At 41.5% G+C, this 22,108-nt stretch overlaps 1 protein-coding gene across 6 annotated transcripts in view; it reads left to right on the top strand.

Annotated features, from left to right (window-relative positions):
- Window positions 1-22,108, top strand: part of THADA (THADA armadillo repeat containing) — a 443,253-nt gene that overhangs the window by 282,472 nt on the left and 138,673 nt on the right. The window contains exon 30 of one of the 6 annotated variants that reach the window (XM_021001261.2): window positions 17,858-18,169. The exons of the other annotated variants lie outside the window; for them this stretch is intronic. Within the exon in view, the coding sequence (XP_020856920.1) occupies window positions 17,858-17,923 (66 nt within the window). The 3' untranslated portion in view covers window positions 17,924-18,169. Of the gene's footprint in view, window positions 1-17,857; window positions 18,170-22,108 lie in introns of those variants that run through there. 6 annotated transcript variants of the gene reach the window in all.

Genomic DNA, 22,108 nt, shown 5'->3' with positions numbered 1-22,108 from the left:
AGGACCCAGACAGCTGATTTGTTCAGTCACAGAATGTTCTAGTGTATGGGTTTGAAAATGACAACGCCTCTATTCTTTAAAATTATTTTTGGTGTTGAGATGTCTCACTGACTCAAGCCAACGTCCCTTCAATTCTGAATCATTCGAGGAGGTTTTACTGTCTGTTTGCCCTCCCAGAGAGGGTGATTTTTGCTTACTTGTGTACGCTGCCTACAAAGGAGAAAGTTTATATTAAGAAGCAATAAGCAAGCAGAGGTTGTCTGTGTGGAAAGTTGGGGAATGTGTTTGGACGAGTTGTGACAAATCTGACACCCAGGGGCAGGTTATCCCAGCGACCATAAATCCTGAGGAGAATTCCAGCAGAGATTTATGTTCCTCCCCTAGCTTTCTAAGCCACCACTGCTCCAGGCTGAGTTTGTAAACAAGTCAAGACATCACCACGTGAGGACAGACACTGAAAATCACAAGCAATTCCTTAGCACCAGAAAAGGTAACTTGATCAGTGGCCCCTTTGGCAGCTAAACTGGTTTTGAGCAATTAGAAGATAGACCAAGGTAACCCAGGCAAAGGACAATAAAAACAGCTTGAGTTGGAAAAAAATGTGTCGTCATATTTTAGTTCATTTCCTGAGGAGTTTATATATTGAGAAGTCAGTAAATTACTGAAAGAGTCCAACTGGATTTGGAGATCATTTCAGGGAATCTTCCCTCCTGCCTCCTCTGGGAAAAGATGCACATTTTGTTTTGTTCCTTGGTTTTGTGTGAGAGCTCACTCACTCCTTCCCTCCTATCGGATGTCATTTTCCGTAAAAGGGCAAACTCACTCTTAAAATAAAATATGTGATGTATAATTGGTATCGTATTGCTTGCCTTTTCAGTGGGTGGGGGAAGAGTGGGAGAGAGGGAGAGAATTTGGAACTCAAAATTTAAAAAGAAAAGAATGTTAAAAATAAACAATTTCCCCTTAAAAACAACTTTAAAGCAAGTCTATATATATGAGCACATAATAGGAAGAAAAATGTATTGTGTGGAAATAAACACCATCTTCTGATATTTTTGTTGTTGAGTTGTTCCAGTCATGTCCAATTCTCCATGACCCCATTTGGGGTTTTCTTGGCAATGATACTAGAGTGGTTTGCCATTTCCTTCTCCAGTTCATTTTATGGATGAGGAAACTGAGGCAAACAGGGTTAGTGACTTGCCCAGGGTCACATAGCTAATAAGTGTCTGAGGTCGGATTTGAACTCAGGTCCTCCTGACTCCAAAGCCTACACTCTACCCACTGCACCACCTAGCTGCCCTCTGATATTTTTAATTCATATTAAACTGTACTTTAGAGATAAAATTCATAGGAAATGGATACTAAAGCTATACAGTAAAAATCATTTATCACATCATATTCCTGCAAATATTTTATATGAAATCATATGTATATGATATGAAATTACATATTTAGTGATCAGAATTTAGAAATAATGTTTCATCATATGTGGACTTTCACACTTTTCTAATACTACAGGAAAGATGTTCTTTTATCTGAAGAAGAATTGATGTTTGCCATCGGTTCCAAACAAGGAAAGTTTGTTTTTGTTCCCTTTGGCAAACTGGATTAACATCCAGGGGCTGGAATAAAGTACATATATTTTGACCATACTTTTTAAGGTTCACTTCAAAGCAGAAATGTAATATTCATTAAGGTTGTTATTTGATTATGATGTTAGCTCCTGTATTACTTTTGAGTTTACCTTGGATTGGATACTTGCAACTAAATAGGATGGTGAAAATTACTGGAAAACATTAACTTGTTATTGTAAGCTGATATCATGCTGAGCTTAATGGGAAGTAAAGTTTATAAATAGTCTTGCCTGCTCACTGGTTAAAAATCTGCTAAGTTTCAGAGATGGGTCTTGTGATATGGACCAGTCTTTGCTTATATTCAAAGGCATTGCCTGCTTCTGAAAATGGTTGGGTCCTTTTGAAAATTGCAACATTGACCAGAGCATTCCCTACCCTCATTGAAGCTTTGATTTTAAATATTAACATCATGATGGAATTACTGACTGCATATAATTTACACCAATTTATTTTTCAATTCTATGAATTGTGGTCTTTACCTTACATTCTCTTCCCATGGGAAAGGGTCCATTTAAAAGTTGACCTAGAATAGTCCTTTTGTTTTGAATAAGTATGTTTTAAAATGAGTGCCCCTGCATATTAGTGGTGTTTGTATAAGCCTGGATCTGCTTCAAAGAAGTATATTGTACCCCTGTGTGCCCATCCTTATCCTGAAAGTGTGCTAGCTACTTGAATTTTTATGATATACAATCAGATGCAAATCATTAACTCAGAGTTCACCCAGTAGGAAAGATCATGGGCAGTAACCCAGAAGGGATGAAAGAAAACTGACTCTATTATGAGAAATCTAAACAGTTAGACAGTGGTATAACAATAGTTTTTAGAAATCTGGCCAAATAGCCAAATAAATCATCTCCTGCCTCCTCCAGGCATGGAGACCTAGCCCCAGTTTGGGTGGGTGGGTGTGGGTGTGTGGGGGGCAACATGGGGTCTAGGTTACTTCAGTTAATCTTTACAGTTACTGAGTTTGTGAGCTACAAGGGGCCTTAGAGATTGGTCATGTCTTTGTTTATAATGCTCTTGCTATGCATGCGTCCTTTGCTGCTCTAGGAATTGAGGGGGATCTGTGGCAGTAAAAATAGGGTCTTTACCCTTGGGTATTATAGAGCTGAGTCAAGCCAAACAAGTGCAACAGGCACTGTGTCCAGCATCCTTCTCCTGATAATCCGGGTATCCTTGTGCAGCATGTATTCTTATTCTGATAACCCTGACATCCTCATAGAGTCTGTGTGGGGGAGACAAAACTAACACACATGAAACAACTCGAGGAACATTACACAGGAAGCTCTGTAGCAGCTACTCCACGGGAACTAGAATAGGCAGAGACGTCTTCCTGAAGGTTTGATCTCAAAAGATGGGTAGGACTCCTCGTTACCATCTCCCATCTTTTCTCTGCTATTAAGAATCCTTTCACCAAGTTAACATCGTGATGGGAATTTTGTGTTCTGGGATCATACTTACATTTTGCTTTGTGATTTGCCAAGCCCTTGACACAACAACCCTGTGAGTTAGTTTAATTATTATCCCCATTTTACAGACTAGCAAACTGGGGCAAGGTTAAGCACAACAGTCACACAGTAAGCAGGCTTCAGAGCTAAGTCTCAAATGCAAGGTGTTGGTGTTTTGTTTTGTTTTTTAACACCAAGCCCAGGGCTCTTTCTACTATATCATGCTGCCTTATTAAATTATTTCATTAATCCTACTTCCCTTTGATTTATCTGTTTGGGCAAAGCAACAAGAAAAGAGAATGATTTACAGTTTGTTACTGTTGTTGGACTTGTAATTTTATTGGTGTTGTGAACTTCTGGTAAGGAAAATCCCTCTACCAATGCAGATCTCTAAGTCTTCTGTCACTTCGAATCTTAGAGAATTGTCTGGGGGCACTGAGAGGTTTAATGATGTACCCCGAGTCACACAGCCAGTGCATATCAAAGGCAGAACTTGAACCCAGGGCTTCCTTACCATGCTTTGTTATTGTTCAGTGATTTAAGCTACCATCCCTCTGTAGCTCTCTTAGTTATAGAGAAAATGCCGACTTGCCATGGTGGAGGGTGTTTCCTCCCCAGGGAGTTCCCTGTATCACTGAAATCATAGGGCCAGTCCCTATCCTTACACAATAATGATAGAGTCAACTTTCAGTCATCTGTGTTAATAGAGGGTTGTGATATCACAAGTAATTGAGAGCCACATAAAGTCATAATTATTACTATGAAAAGCTTCTTTTAGTCAATTTGTTTTATTTTAGCCTCTTTCTCAATCAAACAGAACTAATGTTCTAATATTATTTAAATATAAATAAATAAAATATAAATGTTTACTAATGAGTAAATATTTAAATGGAATAGCTTGGTATTACACATATCTTCCTGTTCCTATGTACTCTCTGGAAGCATTGCTAACCAGGTACAATGGACAGGTTTTGGAGAACCATATCTCCAGGGTAATAGGCATCCAATAAATATTTGTTGTTGAATTAAACAGAAAAGAGAAAGAGAAGCAAAGGGGCTTGAATAATAGACAAGTTATATAATTAGCCCCCTTAATAAATGAGAACAGGCTATATTTCTTTGGACTATAATTGTTGCTATACTGGTAAACACAGGCACATTTGTTGGGCTGATGAATAAGATAAAAAATACTCTATGAAATTGGAATGATGCAAAGGATAGGCTTACAGTGAGGAGCAGGGCATTTTGGCAAACATAAATAAGCTCCTTCAGTAGGCTACAGAGAAACTAGGTAATTACTACTTGGTGCTTTTTCTATTGGTATTTGATTATTAGAAAGTTCTGAAGACACCAAACTTGGAGATTTCACAGGTGAAAGGTTGTTCAATTTTGTTTCATCCCTGCCTTCAGGGCCAGATACCATCTTCAGCACTCAGGAAGGGGTGTGCCAGCAGCATTCATGTGGAAAGTCTTAATGGAAGAAGTGACTTTACGAGGAAGTGTTTGAAATAGCACATGGTATTAACTTGGCCAACAAGAAGGGAGACTCTTCCAGATTTAAAGGGCAGCATGCAAGGATGTCCAAAAGGCAAGAGTAGAAGTAGGGGACAGAGGGAACAGCATGATGACATGCACAGGAGATTAAGTGGTAATGACATAGCAGGAAATAGGAAATGAGGGTAGAGTGACAGGAAGGAAGATAAAAAAGAAGGAAAAGAAAGAATGGAGAAAGGAAAGGAAGGAAGATGATGAAGGAAGGATGCATAATGATAATGAAGGAAAGAAGGAAAGGGAAGGAGGGAGAAAGGAAGGAAGAAAGGAAAAGAAAGGGGGAGAAGAGAAGGAGGGAAGGAAGCAGAAAGGGAAGGAAGAAGGGAAGGAATTAGGAAGAAAGGAAAGAAGGAATGGGGTTAGAAGGTAAGCTGGCTTTATTTAGCACTTACTATATGGCAAGCATTGTGCTAAGCTCTGGAGATAGAAATGTCAGCCAGCTGCTCTCAAGGAGCTTACGTTCTCGATCAAACATCTTATTAGAACTAATGATGAATATTGAAACTGACTGATTTGGCATCAGTTCTTCCCATTTCTGTCCACTCTCTGGCAGAGTTGCTAACCAGGTACAATAGACAGGTTTGAGGGAACCATATCTCCAGAATAACAGGTAATATGATCTTTGCCCTTGGGTATCATAGAGTTAAGTCAATAAGCATTTATTCAGTTCCTACTGTGCTTTAGACACTTACAATTCATATCAGGGAGGTAACAGTGTTTTGGAGTGATGGTGTTTGGAGTAAGAAGACAATTGAGATTTCTGTGTTAGGAATGGCAATATTAATTTGATACTGTTCTTAGAGCCAGAGTTGGAAAGTAGATGGTGAGGATTGGGGAGTAGAGAGGGAAATATACAAGGTACAGCTTATTTTCATGGCGAACCTGAGACTGAGCAAGATGATGATGATGATGGTGGTGGTGGTGGTGGTGGTGGTGGTGATGCTGCTGATGGTGGTGGGGATAGTGATGGTGGTGGTGGTGGTCATGGTGGTGGTGATGATGATGATGATGGATCGCTAACATTTATATAAGACCTGCTGTGTACCAGGCACTGTGCTAAGTACTTTACAATAATTATCTCATGTGATCCTCACAACAACCCTGGGAAATAGGTGCTATTATTATCCCCATTTTACAGATGAGGAAAGTGAAGCAAACAGAGGTTAAATGATTTGCCCAGGGTCTCACAGCCAGTAAACGTCTGAAGCTGAATTTTAGCTCAGATCTTCCTGACTCCAGTCCCAGTGCCCTATCCACTAGCTGCTTCTGATAAAGTTTAAGGTTTGCCTGATGGAGCTCAGGGTCATAAGGGGCAGGCCTTTCAGTTCTAGATGAAGATGGAAGGTGGAGAGTAGGTGGTAAGGCTTAGAGATGTCCAGGAGGTGATAACAATAATCCCTTTACACATATACAACGCATTTCTTAAGGATTCAAGAGAGCTTAACACGTATGAACTGTCTTTATAACATCCTTGCCCTGGGAAGCAGAGGGCAAGTATTGTCCGCCTATTTTGCAGGCAGATTTGAAGAGACATCTAGACATTAGATCTAGAGTTGGAACCCTCATTTTACACAAGGATGCTAAGTGACCAGACCCAGGCCTTACAAGTGGTAAGCATCAGAGTTAGAATTGGAAGCCAGGTCCTCTGACTCTAGAATCAAGGCTCTTTCCCCTGCCCTCTGCCGCAGTGCATAAAGCTGGTTAGAAGCACAAGGCGCTCCAAGCTTTCAGAAGAAGAGGTGATGTCGGCGAGGGAGACTCAAGCAGGTTTTGGTATAGATGAGTGGGAAAATCATCAGCAGAAGGAAAAGAGGTTGAAACAGTAGAGGCAGCATGCTGGGAATGGGGTGGGGGGAGCGTTAGCTGTTAAGTGAAGGAAAGACAGAAACGATGTGCAGTGAAAAAAAATGGAAAAGCAGCGTCAGATGGGGAAGTTTTCTTGCTGTTCCCTTAAGATATACACAGCTGACAGTCACAAAAATAGTGTCTTTGCTTTATGAGGTGGTGTCTGTCTTCGTTGTTGTTGTTCAGTTAGTTCAGTCCTGTTGGACTCTCCATGTCCCCATTTGGAGTTTTCTTGGCAGAGATACTGGAGAGGTTTACCATTTCCTTTTCCAGCTCATTTTACAGATGGGGAAACTAAGGCAAAGAGGGTGAAGTGACTTACCCAGGGTCACACAGCTAGTAAATGTCTGAGGCTGGATTTGAATTCAGGTTCTCCTGACTCAAGGCCTGATGCTCCATCCAGTGTACCACTTAGCTAGCTGCCCATCTTTGTCTTCACAGAGGGGAATAAAAACCCTTCATCCAATTTTTTATTCGAGGTCTTTTTTCCCATGGTAACTGTTAACAGAGTGGATGGATGGTGAAACAATGGGTAGGAGAAACCCTCTTGGCTGCTGGGAGACTCTTCTCATCCCTGTGGGAGTCTGTGTCCTGTGGCTGTCACTTGGCAAGGTGGCTCCTTCCCTACATAGAAAACACCTCGCGGCCTAGTGGATGGAGAGCCAGCCTCAGGGGCAGAAAGACCTGAGTTCGAGTTCAGCTCTGACCCACACTGGCTGTATGGCCCTGGACAAATCCCTAATGCCGCTCGAGGCAAATCTCTAGGCCTGTGGGTGGCAGGCGAAGTGCCAGCCTCATTGGTAGAAGGAGAGTTATTCTCCAAGAGCTCCCTATCCCAGTGATTTCTCAGGTCCAGGCCTTTTTTTGAATGTTCTGCAGGCTAGGGTTCTCAGAAGTTATCTGCACAGAGAGAGCCTGTGTCACAAGGGAGGTCCTCTATGAAACATACACTTCGAGTGTCTTCTAAAGATATACCACTCTTCTTAATTAGCACCTGCTATTGTGACTTTTAAAGAAACAACAGCATTTTAAAATTATTACATGGGGTATGAGCATCTAACTAATGTGGGGTTGACATCAAAAGTAACTTTTGGGGGCAGCTAGGTGGCGCAGTGGGTAGAGCACTGGCCCTGAAGTCAGGGGTACCTGAGTTCAAATCCGGCCTCAGACCAAACACTTGACACTTACTAGCTGTGTGACCCTGGGCAAGTCACTTAACCCCAATTTCCTTAAAAAAAAAAAAAGAAAAGAAAAGAAAAGAAAAAAGAAAAAGTAACTTGTGGCTTATCAGAAAATATTAATGAATTTCTATAAGTTAACTAATCAAAGAAAAAGGAATTTGTTATATGCTTACAATGTACCAAGCACTGTGTTAATTGCTGGGAGTACAAATACAAAAATAAAACCAGTCCCTGCCCTCAAAGAGCTTACATTCTAATCAGGGAGACTATACATATAGGGGAGAGGCAGCTAGGTGGTGCAGTGGATAGAATGCTGGTCCTGGAATCAAAGACTCATCTTTTCGAGTTCAAATCTGGCCTCAAATGCTTACTGTGTGACCCTAGGCAAGTCAGTTAACCCTGTTTGCCTCAGTTTCCTCATCTGTAAAATGGGCTGGAGAAGAAAATGGCAAACCACTCCAGTGTCTTTGCCAAGAAAACCCCAGATGGGGTCACAAGAGTCAGGACAGGACTGAAACAACTGAACAACCACAAAAAATAAGAGACGGCATCATATAGCACTTGAAGATTTGGAAAGCACACTTGAGTCTCACAATCCTAGGAGGTCGGTGCTGTTATTATCTTCCATTTATAGATGAGGAGACTGTGATACACAGAGAGGTTAAGTGACTTGCCCAAAGTCACAGAACTAACAAGTGTCTGAGACGAGATTTGAACTCAGGTCTTCCTGACTACACCATCTTGGTGCCTTTAGCAAGGACTGAATCTTCCCTTTTGATCAAGAGCTACCTAACAGCAGAGAGCGCCTTCCTTCTCCATTAGACCAGAATGAGTTGATGCTTCCCCTACCACAGACTACCCACCTATCCCACAGCCATTTCTAGAAAATTCTGGCCAATTAGCCTTCACTTCATTACTCTTTTTATTTGGAAAAGGGAAGGTTTCTACTTGTGGGCCCGTGAAGTGGATTTCTGGATATTTATCTAGCAAAGCCTTATAGTCTTTCATTACTGTGTTATTTGAAAGGTGTGTGTGTGTTTTAATACTCCGCAGATTCTTGGTCAAATAAACAAACCGAAAAGCAGCAGTTAGTGGACATATTGAAATTAATGGCGAGCCCTTAGAAGGGTAAATCATGTCTCCTGGGCAGGCCGAGTCCCTCTTATCATGGAAAGGGAATTTACTTAGCACTCTTGAGAGGGGGAAGAGGGCAGTTTTGGGTAGTTTCCAGTAGAAATCTTACATCTCTGGAGAGCATCCATCATTGTATCATCAGAATGCCATAAAAAGGGGGAGCGGAGGGGGAGACTTTTAGCATTGAAAGAAAATGCTGGAATACCTACTCACCAGGAAGCCACTTTTGGCTCCTGGAGCCATGGATTCGGAACAGTTGGGAAAACATGGGGCTTTCCACTCTTGGAAATAATAAGCGATTGCATGGGGCAGAACTATAGTCTTTGGTCTTCTGGATACATTTTCTCTATCTGCTATTAGTGTGATACTGTTAAGACAGGACTCTTTAGCAAAGCTGAGGACTGGAATCTAGAGAGATGTAGAGTTGTATCACTTCACATTACTTAAACTAGTCCCTCTGAAGAAAGCCTATTATCATGAATTCTTCTGGTGGCTGAAAGAATGCCCTGCTCTCTTGACCCTGCTAAAGAATTAGCATGCCTGTGCTGCTGGAAGGACCAGGTGACTGCAGGAGAAACCTGAGATGATGCTTCTCATAATCCAAGCAGCAAAATCAGGCAGAATAAAGAAAGAAATAAACCAGGAAAAATGGGGGACCAACCTGTCTCTCCTTGCCTTGGGGGCCTCCTTTGGGATCCTGGCACCTTCTGACAGACTGAGTAAAAGAAAGACTCAGCTAGGTATCAGATGACCAGAATTCTAGGCTCAGCACTGCCACTAAATAGCTGTGTGAATTTGAGCAGGTCACTTAATTTTTCTGGGCCTCAGTTTCCCTATTTGTAAAATACAGGTGTTGTATTAGATGACTGCTGAGTTCCTTTTCAGCTCAAAAATTGTGATTCTGTGAACCGTGTGGATGTCAGAAGATCCCTTTTCATTGATCCCACTCAGCACCCTGGCTCAGCTACCATCAGGCAATGTCAGTCATACTTCCTGAATTTAAATGTTGCCTACATGTACGTCCTACTTATTTCAGTTCCTTGGCATATCAAATGTTAGGTTGGGAGGAGACCTTACAGGTCATCTATTAAGTCCAGGTCCTTTATTTTACAGAGGGAGAAAAAGAAATCCCACAAGTAACAAAAATGATGATAATAATTCCTATTTCTGTAGTTCTTGGAGGTTTACAAAGCACTTTCCCCACAATAACCCCATGAAGTGCCTCTTATTATCTTCATAATACAGATGAGGAAACAACACAAGTTTAAGTGATTTGCCCAAGGTCACAAAGCTAATGTTAGAGCTAGGAGTTGAATCCAAACCCTCAGACTCAAATTAAGTTACAGCTGAAGTCACACAACTGATGTCCTGACTATTAGCCTAGTATGTTTTTTGCTACACATTTGATTTTCTTGGGGTAGGTTTTTTTTTCACCAATATAGGTTGCCTCTTTCTATACTTTAGTAGATAGTCTTTATGAGCTGTTAGGGCTAAAATTTTTTAAAAATGCATTTTCATTAATGAAATTGGTCTATCATTTTCTTTCCCTGCTTTACTCTTCCTGGTTTAGGTATCAATATATACCAATAAGAAAGATGAAATCAAAGCAACTATAAGGAGTTATTTTGCCCAATTATATGCCAATAAATTTAACAATTTAAGTGAAATGCAAATTTCACTTAAATACAAAAGCAATCATCCTTTTTTTTTAGCTATTCTGTTGTGTTATGGGAATGCATGTTTTATTTCTTAAGTTCAGAACAAAACAAACAAATAAATAAACAAGCTAATTAATTAGTTAAAAAGGGAAAACATTTTTAAATCATTACCCTGAAACCTGCTAGTGACAAACCTTTCTGAAAATAAATAAGGCTGGTCCTTAAGCAAGACACATACCAAGCAAGCTTTTGTCCCTTGGTACAGCCTACCAGAGCTTATGGCCTGTTGGAAGAGCCTTCAAGAGTTTAAGATTCCCTGCAAACTGCACTGAGGCCGTAAAATTGGCCTTCACTGAAACAAGATGTCCCAGTATGTAGTTGTGTTGAACTCAAAGATGAATCAGCTAGTATGGATAGAGCCCTGGCCCTGGAGTCAGGAGGACCTGAGTTCAAATCCGGCCTCAGACACTTGACACTTACTAGCTGTGTGATTCTGGACAAGTCACTTAACCCCACTGCCTAACCGAAAAAAAAAAAAAAAACAAATAACACATTGTTGGAGACCACGAAGAAGCATACAGCATTTGGGGGCATACTACCTTTCATTACGTTCCTGGGCCCCGCTGTCCCAGAACTTACCTTGTTACAAAACATGATCCCTTTCCCAGAGTACCTAGTGCTAGATGTGTTAGACACACAGCCCAGAAGCCTCATGTGGCCTACAGCGCTCCTGGGTGTTGCCCAAAACAGATTAAAATGTTTTCTTATCTGATTTCAATGTATTGATTATTAATTTAAAAAAGAAATACATAAATACGTGTGGTTTTCTGATATGCAGCCTGCAGGGATCCTTGTAGACAGTTTAAGGACTCCTGTTTTTATTTGAGTCTTGAACCATTGCCTTATTACTCTATACTTGGGATAGCGGTATGTAAACTTACATAAAGAGATACTTCAGAATTCAAGGCAATGTATAATACACTATACCATATGAGTGATGTAGACAAGAAGTCCTACCAGAGTTTAGAGGAAGAAGCATTTGCTATGGACAGGGGTAGTTCAAGAATATCTTTGAGAGTAAGAGTGAGCTAAGATGGGTATTAAAGGCTAAACAGGTGGTAGATTATAAGGGCTTAGAGCGCAGGGACTTCATCTTTTCCAATGATTACCATAATGCCTTATGTAAAATGGCATTTTGGGGATATCAATAATGAGTTTTCTTTAAGTATCTGAGTCCAACTGTCCCAGAACTTAGCCTGCTTAGCAGTGGTGTAAAATTTAGATAGTGATGTATCCATGCAGATTGTCCTAGGCTCCCATTCTCCTTACTTCCCAGCAGAGAACCTGGCATCATGCTTTAATGTGGAGGAAACAGAATCTGTACCTCATGAGGTTCCTCTTTCCCCCAGTTCTACACCTTGGATGCCTTCAACATCATCCTTTAGCCTGTCTCCCTTTGCTTCAGTCTTTGATGAAGAGATTGCCCTTTTCCTTTGGAAGGCCAGCTCATCATCTCTTGTCTCTTTCAGGAGCTTTTCCATCATACTCTCTTCTGGCCAATCTTCAATCCTTTTTTATCCACTGACTGCTTCCCTGCTGCCTGCAAATGTGCCTGTTATCTCCCCCACCCTCTAAAAACACAAACTCTTCACTTGACCTCGCTCCTTCTTGCAGCTCTCCTCCCTTTCAGAGTCAAACTCCTAGGAAAAGCTGGCTGCGCTCACTGCCTCCACTTCCTCAACTCCTACCCATCTCTTGTTACCTCGCATTTTGGTTTCTGTCCATCACTCAACTGAAGCAGTTCTCTTCAAGGTTATAAAACTATGGAGTCCAACGGCTTGTTCTCAGTACGTTGCCTTCATGAATTCTCTGCAGCTTCTGACTGGGTTGATTACTCCCTCCTCCAGGATTTTCTTCACTCTGTAAGTTTTTATAATTGTTCTGTTCGCTGATTCCGCCCCCCACACACATACACCTCACTCCTTCCTGACCATGCTTCAGTGTCCTTTACCTAATCATGTTGACACCCCCCACTCCCCATACCTGGGTATATCCCAAGGCTCTGTCCTGGATCCTTTTCTTTTCTCTCTCTGTGTTTTCTCTTAGGCTGAATTTTGGTGAAGGGGTTCAGTTATTATCTCCATGCAGATTACTCCTATCTCTGCATATGGCAGTCTTCATCTCTTTCCTGAGCTCCATTTCTTCACCTCCAACTGCCTGCTGGGCATGTGTACCCAAACACATCCCAAACAGAACTCATCACCTCTGCCCCTAACTCAGTCTCACCTCCTAATTTCCTTAATTCGGTCAAGGTCACAATCATCCTACCAGTTTTTCAAGTTTAAAACCTCAGAATCATCCTCACCTCTTCAATATCCCTCACTTCCCAAATCCAGTCACTTGCTGATTTTACTTCAGCCCTGTGCCTCGCATCATTTCCTTCTTTCCTGGTGGATAGCCACCATCCTAGCTCAGGTCCTCATCACCTTTTGCCTGGACTATTTATTACAACAACTTCTTAATTAATCTCCTTACTTTGACTCTCTCTAATCCATCGTTCACTTAGTTATAATACTCATCCCTAAAATACAAGTCTGACAGTATCACTCACGTGCTCCCTATTTATTGCCCTTCTAGGATAAAATACAAACTCATTTGTTTTGCATTTAAATCCGTTTACTTTATTCCCTCCTGTCTTTCCACACTGATTTAACTCCCCATCTCATGCACTCTTACTGGTCATGCTATTTCCTACATAGAGGATTCTATCTGTCACTTCCATAGCTCTGGGTCTACAGTTGTCTTTCTTTGTTTCCACCTTATGTAATTACTGACTCCCTTCCAGCTTCACCTCAAGTGCTGTCTGCTACTTGTGGCCCTTTCTTAACCACCTCAGTCCCTAGGTGGTTGGTCTTCTTTCCCCTCTCTTTCCCAAAAAGGGCTTTGTATTTACTTTATTATTATTACTTATTAACTTAATTACCTATTAGTAACATCACATTTACTTATCTGTGTACACGATGTATTACCTAGTAGCATGTAGGTGTACGTTCCTAATGGCAAACAGGATTCATTTTTTTTTTCTCCTGTATTATGTGAAAATATAAATAGTCACTTTTTAAAGCAGTCATCCCCTTTTGGCTTTTAGAATTTTTTTTTCATTTGTGTACTTTGATGACATTTGTAATAACAAACTAGAACTCAGAAAAGTCCAAAAAAAATTCCATCCTCATTTTTCAAAAAGAGGAGTCTGTCTGCTATAATAAAAGTCCCTAAGTCTCAATCCAGCAAAGTCCCAGCTTTTCAGGGACTTTAGATGAAGTCCTTGGGTCTGACTGTACCTGCCCCCCAGCACCTGCATCTCCTAGTGTGGCAGCCAGACCAACCCTAATTCTAAATGCTTAAATTCAGAGTTTTTGGTGGGTCAAACTGTGTTTAAAAGACAAACTTTTACAACTGCCATAAAGCCTGGAAAATGCAAATTAACTGTAATAACTTTAAATGTCTTTTGGCTTTGTTTTCAGAAGAGCTGACATTTTTGTGGCAATTGCAGCAGTTTCCAGGAAACCTGCTTTTCCCCAACCCAGCAGAGAGCTCTCTCGTCCTCTTCCTCTTCTTCTTCTTTCTCTTCTTCTTCTTCCTTCTACCCTTCCTCCTCCTCTTCCAGTAGGAAATGTCCTTTCTGACAATGACATTAACACTTCAGTTGACTATTGGAACTGACTTCTGCTAGGGTAAGAGGTTCAAAGCCAAGACTTCCCTAATATAAAACATTTAAAATGTTTGTGCTGTGATTGTTTATTGCAAAAACACCCCCTGTGTAGCTGTGTTCTCTTCCAGTAATTAATGCATGGGTTTTCTTGGCATGTGCTGGAATATAGCATAAGTTATAAAAATCTTTTTGATCAGTAGATGATTGTCTTTTTTAATGTGAGGAAAAATGTTTTACATAGGATCCATATGATGATTCTCCAAGTAACTTGAGAGAACAATTCACTAAATCAATGAACAAGCCTTTATTGAGTATCTGCAGTGTGCCAGGCACTGTCTCGGTGATAGGGACACAAAAAACAAAGAATGAAACTATGTCTGCCACCAAGGAGCTTATATTCTAAAGGTGAGGAATGTTACCAAGGTGTCTTTATGGGATATACATCCAATTCTAGGTTATCTCGACCAATTCAGAGATAGTTTGGATGGAGAAATCCACAAATAACCCCTACATTTTGTAATGAGGGACTGTTTATTAATAATCCACGAATTATCCATCAGCTAGTAACCCTTACCCCACAGAAGCTATTACTCTTTCTTCTTTCTAGTCAAACTACTTTGCTAATAATAGCATTTATGTAGCACTTTACATGTCAACTCATTTAATGCTCTCAGCAACTCTGGGAGGTAGGAGCTTTTATTATCCCCATTTTACAGATGAGGAAATTGAGATAGATTAAGTGACTTGTCCAAGGTCACATAGCTGGGAAGCATCTGAGGCCTAATATGAACTCCATGTCTTTCTGATTCTGGGCTCAGTGCTTTATCTAGGACACCACCTAACTACCTTGAAGGAACCATGAAACAGTGGAAACAAACAGGAAGAGAGAGGAGAAAAGGGGACTTGGATAATCCATGTAAGTAATCATCATGCCTGACTTACCTGTACTGAAAACCAGGTGCTGTCATGCCCACTAACAAAGTGTTTTGGACTTGTTCCCCAGTGAGTCAGCTAGTTCTGAAAGCAGCTGGGCCCAGTTAGAGAAACTGGCTCAGCAGCTCCTTTGCCAGATCGCTGGAACTTGACTTTATGGTCTACAGGGAGCACACGATTCTCCAAAATTTTCTTGCTTTAATTTCTTGCTAGAAGCTTTCGAATCGCCAGTAGACTTCTTAAGAAAAATTAAACCCATGAGAATCCAGATGTACGTGAAAGATAAATGATGAACTTTATAAGAGGATTGGCAACAGGCTGGTTTTAAATAACCAAGACTGCTAATACATTTAAAATAGGACTTGATGCATAAACATTCAATTTTATATAACTTTTCAGGACCTCAGCTACTGAATAAAGGGAGGAATGCTTGTACTTTTGGGAAAACAGTTTTAACAAATTCAGGCATCACACTTCAGCAAATGATTTCTTTCTCTCACTTTTTATTTGCACATCTCAACATTGAAAAGCAGCATAATGCAGTAGGAAGAGAAGTAGATGTCGAATGAAAAGATCCAGGTTCAAATCATGTCTTTTCTGCTTTCTAGCTGTATGACCTTGGACTAGTCCCTAACCTCCCTGGGTTTCCTCTTCTGAAAAGTTAGGAGATTAGGTTAGGTCCCTCCAAACTCAAAACATATGCTCCTATAATCTGTGCCAGAGGATAGACTACCCCCAGATTTTTGAAGTATCATAGACATTTAGATATAAATGAAATCTTGTTCAGGTTTCCCAAAAGTCTTAGTATAACTTTAAACTTATTGAAATGATAGATAGATTGTTGTTGTTAGATTGTTTCTGACTTTCTATCACCCAATTTCGGGTTTTCTTGGCAAAGAGAGTGGAATGATTTGCCATTTCCTTCTCCAGCTCATTTTACAGATGAGGAAACTGAGGCAGAGAGATTAAGTGATGTGCCCAGGCTCACACAGTTAGTAAGTGTCTGAGGCCAGATTTGAACTCAGGAAGATGAGTCTTCCTGACTTCAGGCATGGTACATAGATGGATGGATGGATAGATAGATAGGTAGATAGATAGATAGATAGATAGATAGATAGATAGATAGATAGATAGATAGATGGATGGATGGATGGATGGATGGATGGATGGATGGATGGATGGATGGATGGATAGACAGACAGATAGATTTATATATACATATATATATACTGTATATCTATGTGTGGGTATTGTACACATACAGTTACAATAGACATGTGACATAAGAGTGATTGACAGGATGTTAGAGTGGCAAGGTACCCTCGTGCCCCTCTAGTTTAACCCAAATCCAAAAATGATTCTCCATCACAACAAATTCTGCAAGTGGTCACTCTGCTTGAAGACTTCCAATGAAGTAAAACCAGTGACCTCTCTGAGTTGCCCATTGTACTTTTGGATAGGAAGTCCTAACATTGTTGGGAAGTATTTCCTTACATTAAGCCTAAATTGGTCCTTTTTTTCCATTTTCACCTCTTCCCTCTGGGGCCAAACAGAACTAGTCTAATCCCTCCTCTTCTCTGCTCAGCATCCCTTCAGGTACCAAAGGCAGCCTTTTTCCTCCCTCTCCTCCTCCCTCCTCTCCTCTCCATGCTAAACAAACATTCCTGTTTCCTTCAACCAATCCTCATATGACGTCAACTCCTAGGGAGTTGATTAAACACTCCCTATGACAAACTGATTGTATTCAAAAGCTGGAATGATCTCTTAAAAGATGAGAAAGAGCTGATCTCTTGATAAAAAGGAGCCGGAGATGACTAGGTGAATATGGGGCAGACTGTGCAGCATGACTGGGAAGGCCAGATAGAGTGACCATGTGGTCAGCTGGGCTTATCCCAGGAAGAAGAGCAAATGGTTCAGCACTGGGCTTATTTGTGGCCTCAAGGCCTCACATGGCCCTCTAGGTCCTCAAGTGTGGTCTTTTGACTGAATCCGAACTTCACAGAACAAATCCTTTTATTAAGGGGACTTTTTTAGATATTCCTAAAAATTTGAGCATCCATAAAAAAAGATAAAAATTTTATTTTAAACACACTAGAGAAAACTAACTTTTAGTTATACTAATTCAGTTATGCTATTGGTAATGCTAATAAGCCATTCCCTAATTTCTCTGATTTTCTTTTGTCCACTGGAATTTTTTTTTTTAATAGTAGCTAACCAGCTAAAGCAGAGAATGTGAAAAGAACCCTTGGTGTTTTTCTTGTTTATGTGGAGCAGCAGATAGAGCTCTAGACTTGGAGTCAGGAAGACCTAAATTCAAATTCTGCCTTTGACACTTATTAGCTGTGTAAACCTGGGCAAGTCACTTAACCTCTGTCTACCTCGGTTTTCTCATCTGTGTAATGGGGAGAATAGCAATAATACCTACCTTCCAGGGCTGTCATGAGGGTCAAATGAGGAAATATGTAAAGTGCTTTGCAAACCTTAAAGTACTACATAAATGTCAGCTATGATCATGATGAAGAAGAAGAGGAGGAAGAAGAAGAAGAAGATGATGATGGTGGTGGTGGTGATGATGATGATGATGGTGGTGGTGATAATGATGACGGTGATGATAATTATGATGATGGTGATGTCAGGTACATTCTCTGAGCATCAGTTTCCTGCCTGTAAAATAATCTCTGAAATTCCTTACAGTTCTAAATTCTGTGAATTCTTACTGGACTTACTGTGTTCTAAAACAGACTATTTGTTGCCCTTCTAGGCTTCTTCACCTGTAGGGTTTGGGAAGGTTCCAGCAGTCCAGCAGCCCCTTCTGATTGAGATGTGATGCTGGCTTTGTTTTCCAGAGCCAAGAGCCCAAGGAGCCCAAGAAGACAGGATGGGTTTTCCTCTCTTCCTCGAGTGCCGAGATCTCACCTGTATCTCTTACCCACTCCCAGACTGTATATACTCATTTTAGTCCTTCTTCGGTGCCCGTGTGCTACTCTGCTTGAAACCAGTCAGGATTTCGGACCCTTCCAACTCTAAATCCATCATTGTATGAGAATGGCAATAATAATGCTTGTCACAGGTGCTTGATGTATATTATCTCTTACTTATCACAGCACTCCTGAGTGTTAGTTAATGTTATTGCCCTCTTTCTGGTTGTTGTTATTCAGTCGTTCAGTAGTGTCTGACTCTTTGTGACCCCGTGGACCACACTGTCCATGGGGCTTTCTTGCCAAAGATACTGGAGTGGTTGGCCATTTCCCTTTCCAGAGGATTAAGGCAAAGAGAGGTTAAGTGATTTGCTCAGAGTCACACAGCTAGTAAATGTCTGAAACTGCATTTGAACTCAGGTCTTCCTGATGCTGAGCCCAGTGCTCTGTCTACTGAGCCACCTAGCTCCCTCCAAGACAAACAGAGGTGAAGTGACCCTCCTTTTACCAGGGACCAAACTGGGGCTCAGAAATTAGGTGACTTGCTCATGGTCCTATAGCTATTAAGTGCCCTAGGTAGGATTTGAACTCAGGTCTTCCTGACTCCAGTGCCATCTATCGTGCTAATTCTGGCCAGCAGCAAAACACAGGCCAGGTGTGACTTGGTTGCCTGAAATAAGTGTAGGGGGCTTGTTGTCATCCTTTAAGTGGGTCAGGGTTTGGAGAGAAACCTCTTGAAATGCTTCCTGGTCTGCACACTGACCTAGGATTGGACTGGTCCATATAGGTGATATATACCTAATTTCTGTGCTAGGGAATAAGAACCTAGAAACCTTTCCCAAGCTATAGGCATGTCAGGTAAACGTCTTCTGCCTCCTTTGGTCCAGGTAGGGATAGGATAGCAACATTGGGGTTAATCGGTAAAGAAGAAGCCTCTATTTTTGCTCCATTCAGAGCTGTGTAAGCAGTCATTCAGCAGATTTTATTATTAACCATCTCGATTTGGAATCCTAGCTCTGACACCCACTACCTTTTGTGACCTTGTACAAGCTGCTCATCTTTTCCTAGCCTCAGTCCCCTCAACTGTTAAATGGGGAGACAGACTAGATGGTTCCCTTCCAGCCCTACGTCTGCAGTCTGCTTGTATTTTCATCACTGATAGAAGGGAAGGAAAAAAACCGTAGCTCTTGTCTTCAGGGAGCTTCCAGTTCCACCAGGGAGAAAGGACTAACTATGCACTGGAATATAATTAAAAACTAAATTGTGTGGTACTGATTATAAGTGCAGCGAGAGTTCAGAGACCTCTTCTCCCCCTTTCTCACTCCCACACATACACACAAACACAATTAGCCTTTGAAATCATCTTTGCGACATCCGTTTCCCAGAAGTTATATGATTAGGCATATTTCTGTGAATTAGCAAGTCTAGATTCCCCTCCTCCCCCCCAGTCTGACCTAGAGCCATGGAATAGCTTCTGCCTGCCTGCCTGCCTTTAGCTCTGTTTGTATGAATTGAGTCGACAGTATAAATATTCACATTCCCAACTGCAGGCTAAAACAATGTTTGGCCTGTTCAGCCCAGTGACTTGAAAAAAAAGGGACCTGACATCACTCTATACTGTACATTCCCGGCATAGATCATTTATTTAACTCCCTGAAAAAATACAGATGTTTTACCAGCTGAAATAAAACCCTATATAAACACTGAGCTTGGAAAAAGGTGGCACTGACTAAGCCCTGGGGGAGAGGGGGTGGCCAGTGGGGAGAAAAGAGTTTGAAGCAACAGGGGAAGGGGGTAAAATGTTCTTTTGCAAAATGGCAGATGCAGACATTTTTAGTTAGCAGAATATGATAGGGTTGAATGGTTCAACCATGATCTGCTGCCTTTGAAGAATTAATCGAATTTGTTTCTAAGAAGACCCAGTCTCCAAAGCAGGCAGGTACGGACAGGAGCTTGTGCGAGAAAAGGGCACAGATGGTCTGCCAGTCTATAAAGCTTAGCATTATCAATGTATGTAAGAAGCATTATCCCCCAGAAGAGGCTTTTCCTCCTGCTCTTCCCCATTTATATCTAATCTTCAAAATGAAAACCTGTTTTCTTGTTGGAGTTGCTCTCTTGCTTGGCCTGCTTACTCATGCCTTGTTATTGCTGGATGCTGCCGGAGCTCTGGAACTCTGATGCCACTGTTGATTTTATAGGGGATAAAATTGCCTGGAAGCCACGGTTGGTGAAGAGGAAAACCCATTTCAGCCTTGCATTCCCAAACAGCCATAGATCATCTTGATCTTGTCCAATACAAGCCTCTATTTTAGTCCAGCAGTATAAACCAGGCATATTTTACTTGGGCAATGTGAGCTTTTTCAGGGATTGCCGCCTCGTGACTCTCTTCTTAACTCTTGTGCATTTATTCAAGGGGTATTAAATATGCTTTACAAGGTTGGAACTCTGGTTCAGTCATAGCCAGAGAACCCCGGGGGTCTCTAGGGATATCTAGGGCCACCCTTGAGCTGCTGTTCAAACTGGAGATGGGGATAACTGCTTCTAGTTTCTCCTTGCTTTTCTGAAGCTCCTCAGGCTGGTGTTTGGTTTGGTTTTCCAGAGGCTCATACTCTCATGTTTTAGGTCTGAGGAAGGGGTCACAAGTCACTGTTCCCCACCCTAGATACCCTTTCTGCTCTTCCTCATCACCAGTCTTTGTTCCCCAGCTGCTTCAAAACCTGGCTCAGAATTTGGCTCCAAACAAGGAACCTTCCATGGCTTCACAGGATGTAGGGGTGGAAGGTACCTTAGGGATTGCCAATGCAATCCCATTATTTTAGCCATGAGGAAGCAGGCCCAGAGACATTTCATTGAATTTTCCAATACAGTCAGTATGCCTCATCACTCTGTGTTCCCAGGACCTAACGTGGTGTTTGACACATAGTAGGTGCTTAATAAATGCTTGTTGATTGGTTTATCATGGATATCTTTTATGTGCCAGTGACCACCCTGGGACATTCACTATAGACAAGGTAAGGTAGGAACTCTCCCCTTCTCTCTCAGTTGCTGCTGCTCAGAAATCATTTTCTCTCTTCTCTTCCTTCCCACCCCCTACCCCCACCCCTTTCTCTGCTCTCACTGTTCCTACCTGTAAAAACTTTTAGAAAACTTTAAAAGAATTGTAGTTACTTCAGGGACCGAGGATCAGTCAACAAACCATCAAACTATTAACAAGTGAACATCCTTGGGCTTGGCTCCTGATTCTTCCTTCCCCACCTCCATTCCCTTTTATGTGATGTCTTCTCCCATTAGATTATAAGCTTCTTATGGGCAGGAACTGTCTTTTTTGTTTGTTTATATCTATATTTCTAGCACTTAACACAGATCCTGTCACAAAGTAAGTACTTAATAAGGGCTTCTTGACTTGAATATCAATCGACATGCACATATTAAAAGCCTGGCACTGTACTCAGGTAGAGGTTACCATGACAATCCTCATCCTTGCTCTCAGTGAGCTTATATTCTAGCGGGATAGAAGAGAAACTGCCAGACTGGCTTCTCATCCCCAGTAATCGAGAGCTGAGGAGAAACCCTAATCATAAGTGGCAGGAGGCTTTGGACAAGTTGGTGAGCAAGCCAGTCCCTGGGACTCTTAGGGAAAAAGAAAAAAATGAATGACAAGGAACCAGCCTCTCCTGAACTGTTGTAAGGACTTTATGCTGGTAAGAGGTTCTGGCTTTCCCCAAATTCCCACCCCCAGCTTTCTGGTGTCTCTGTCCCTCAGCCCTACTCACTCCTCAGACCATGTTAGCCCCATTCTATGGTTTGGAGCAAAGAGAGTCCCTAATCCTACTGACAGAGCTGCAACAGTGGGGAGATATCACCCCATTCCTATAAGTTGGATCAATGTATAGGTGGCTGGCCCAGGGGATAAAGAGGGCACTGGACCTGGAGTCAGGAAGACCTGAGTTCAAATCTTGCCTTGGACACTTACTGTGTGAACCTGGGCGAGTCATTTGACCTCTGTCTGCCTCAATTTCTTCATCTGTAAAATAGAGATAATAACAACATCTACTTGCCAGAGTTGTTGTGAGGATAAAATGAGATAAGATTTA

Source organism: Phascolarctos cinereus, unplaced genomic scaffold (genome assembly GCF_003287225.1).
Source record: "Phascolarctos cinereus isolate Bilbo 61053 unplaced genomic scaffold, phaCin_HiC Scaffold_2;HRSCAF=192, whole genome shotgun sequence".
NCBI classification, from domain to species: domain Eukaryota; kingdom Metazoa; phylum Chordata; class Mammalia; order Diprotodontia; family Phascolarctidae; genus Phascolarctos; species Phascolarctos cinereus.
Note: the sequence above shows the minus strand (reverse complement) of the source record. Positions and strands in the feature narration are given on the sequence as shown.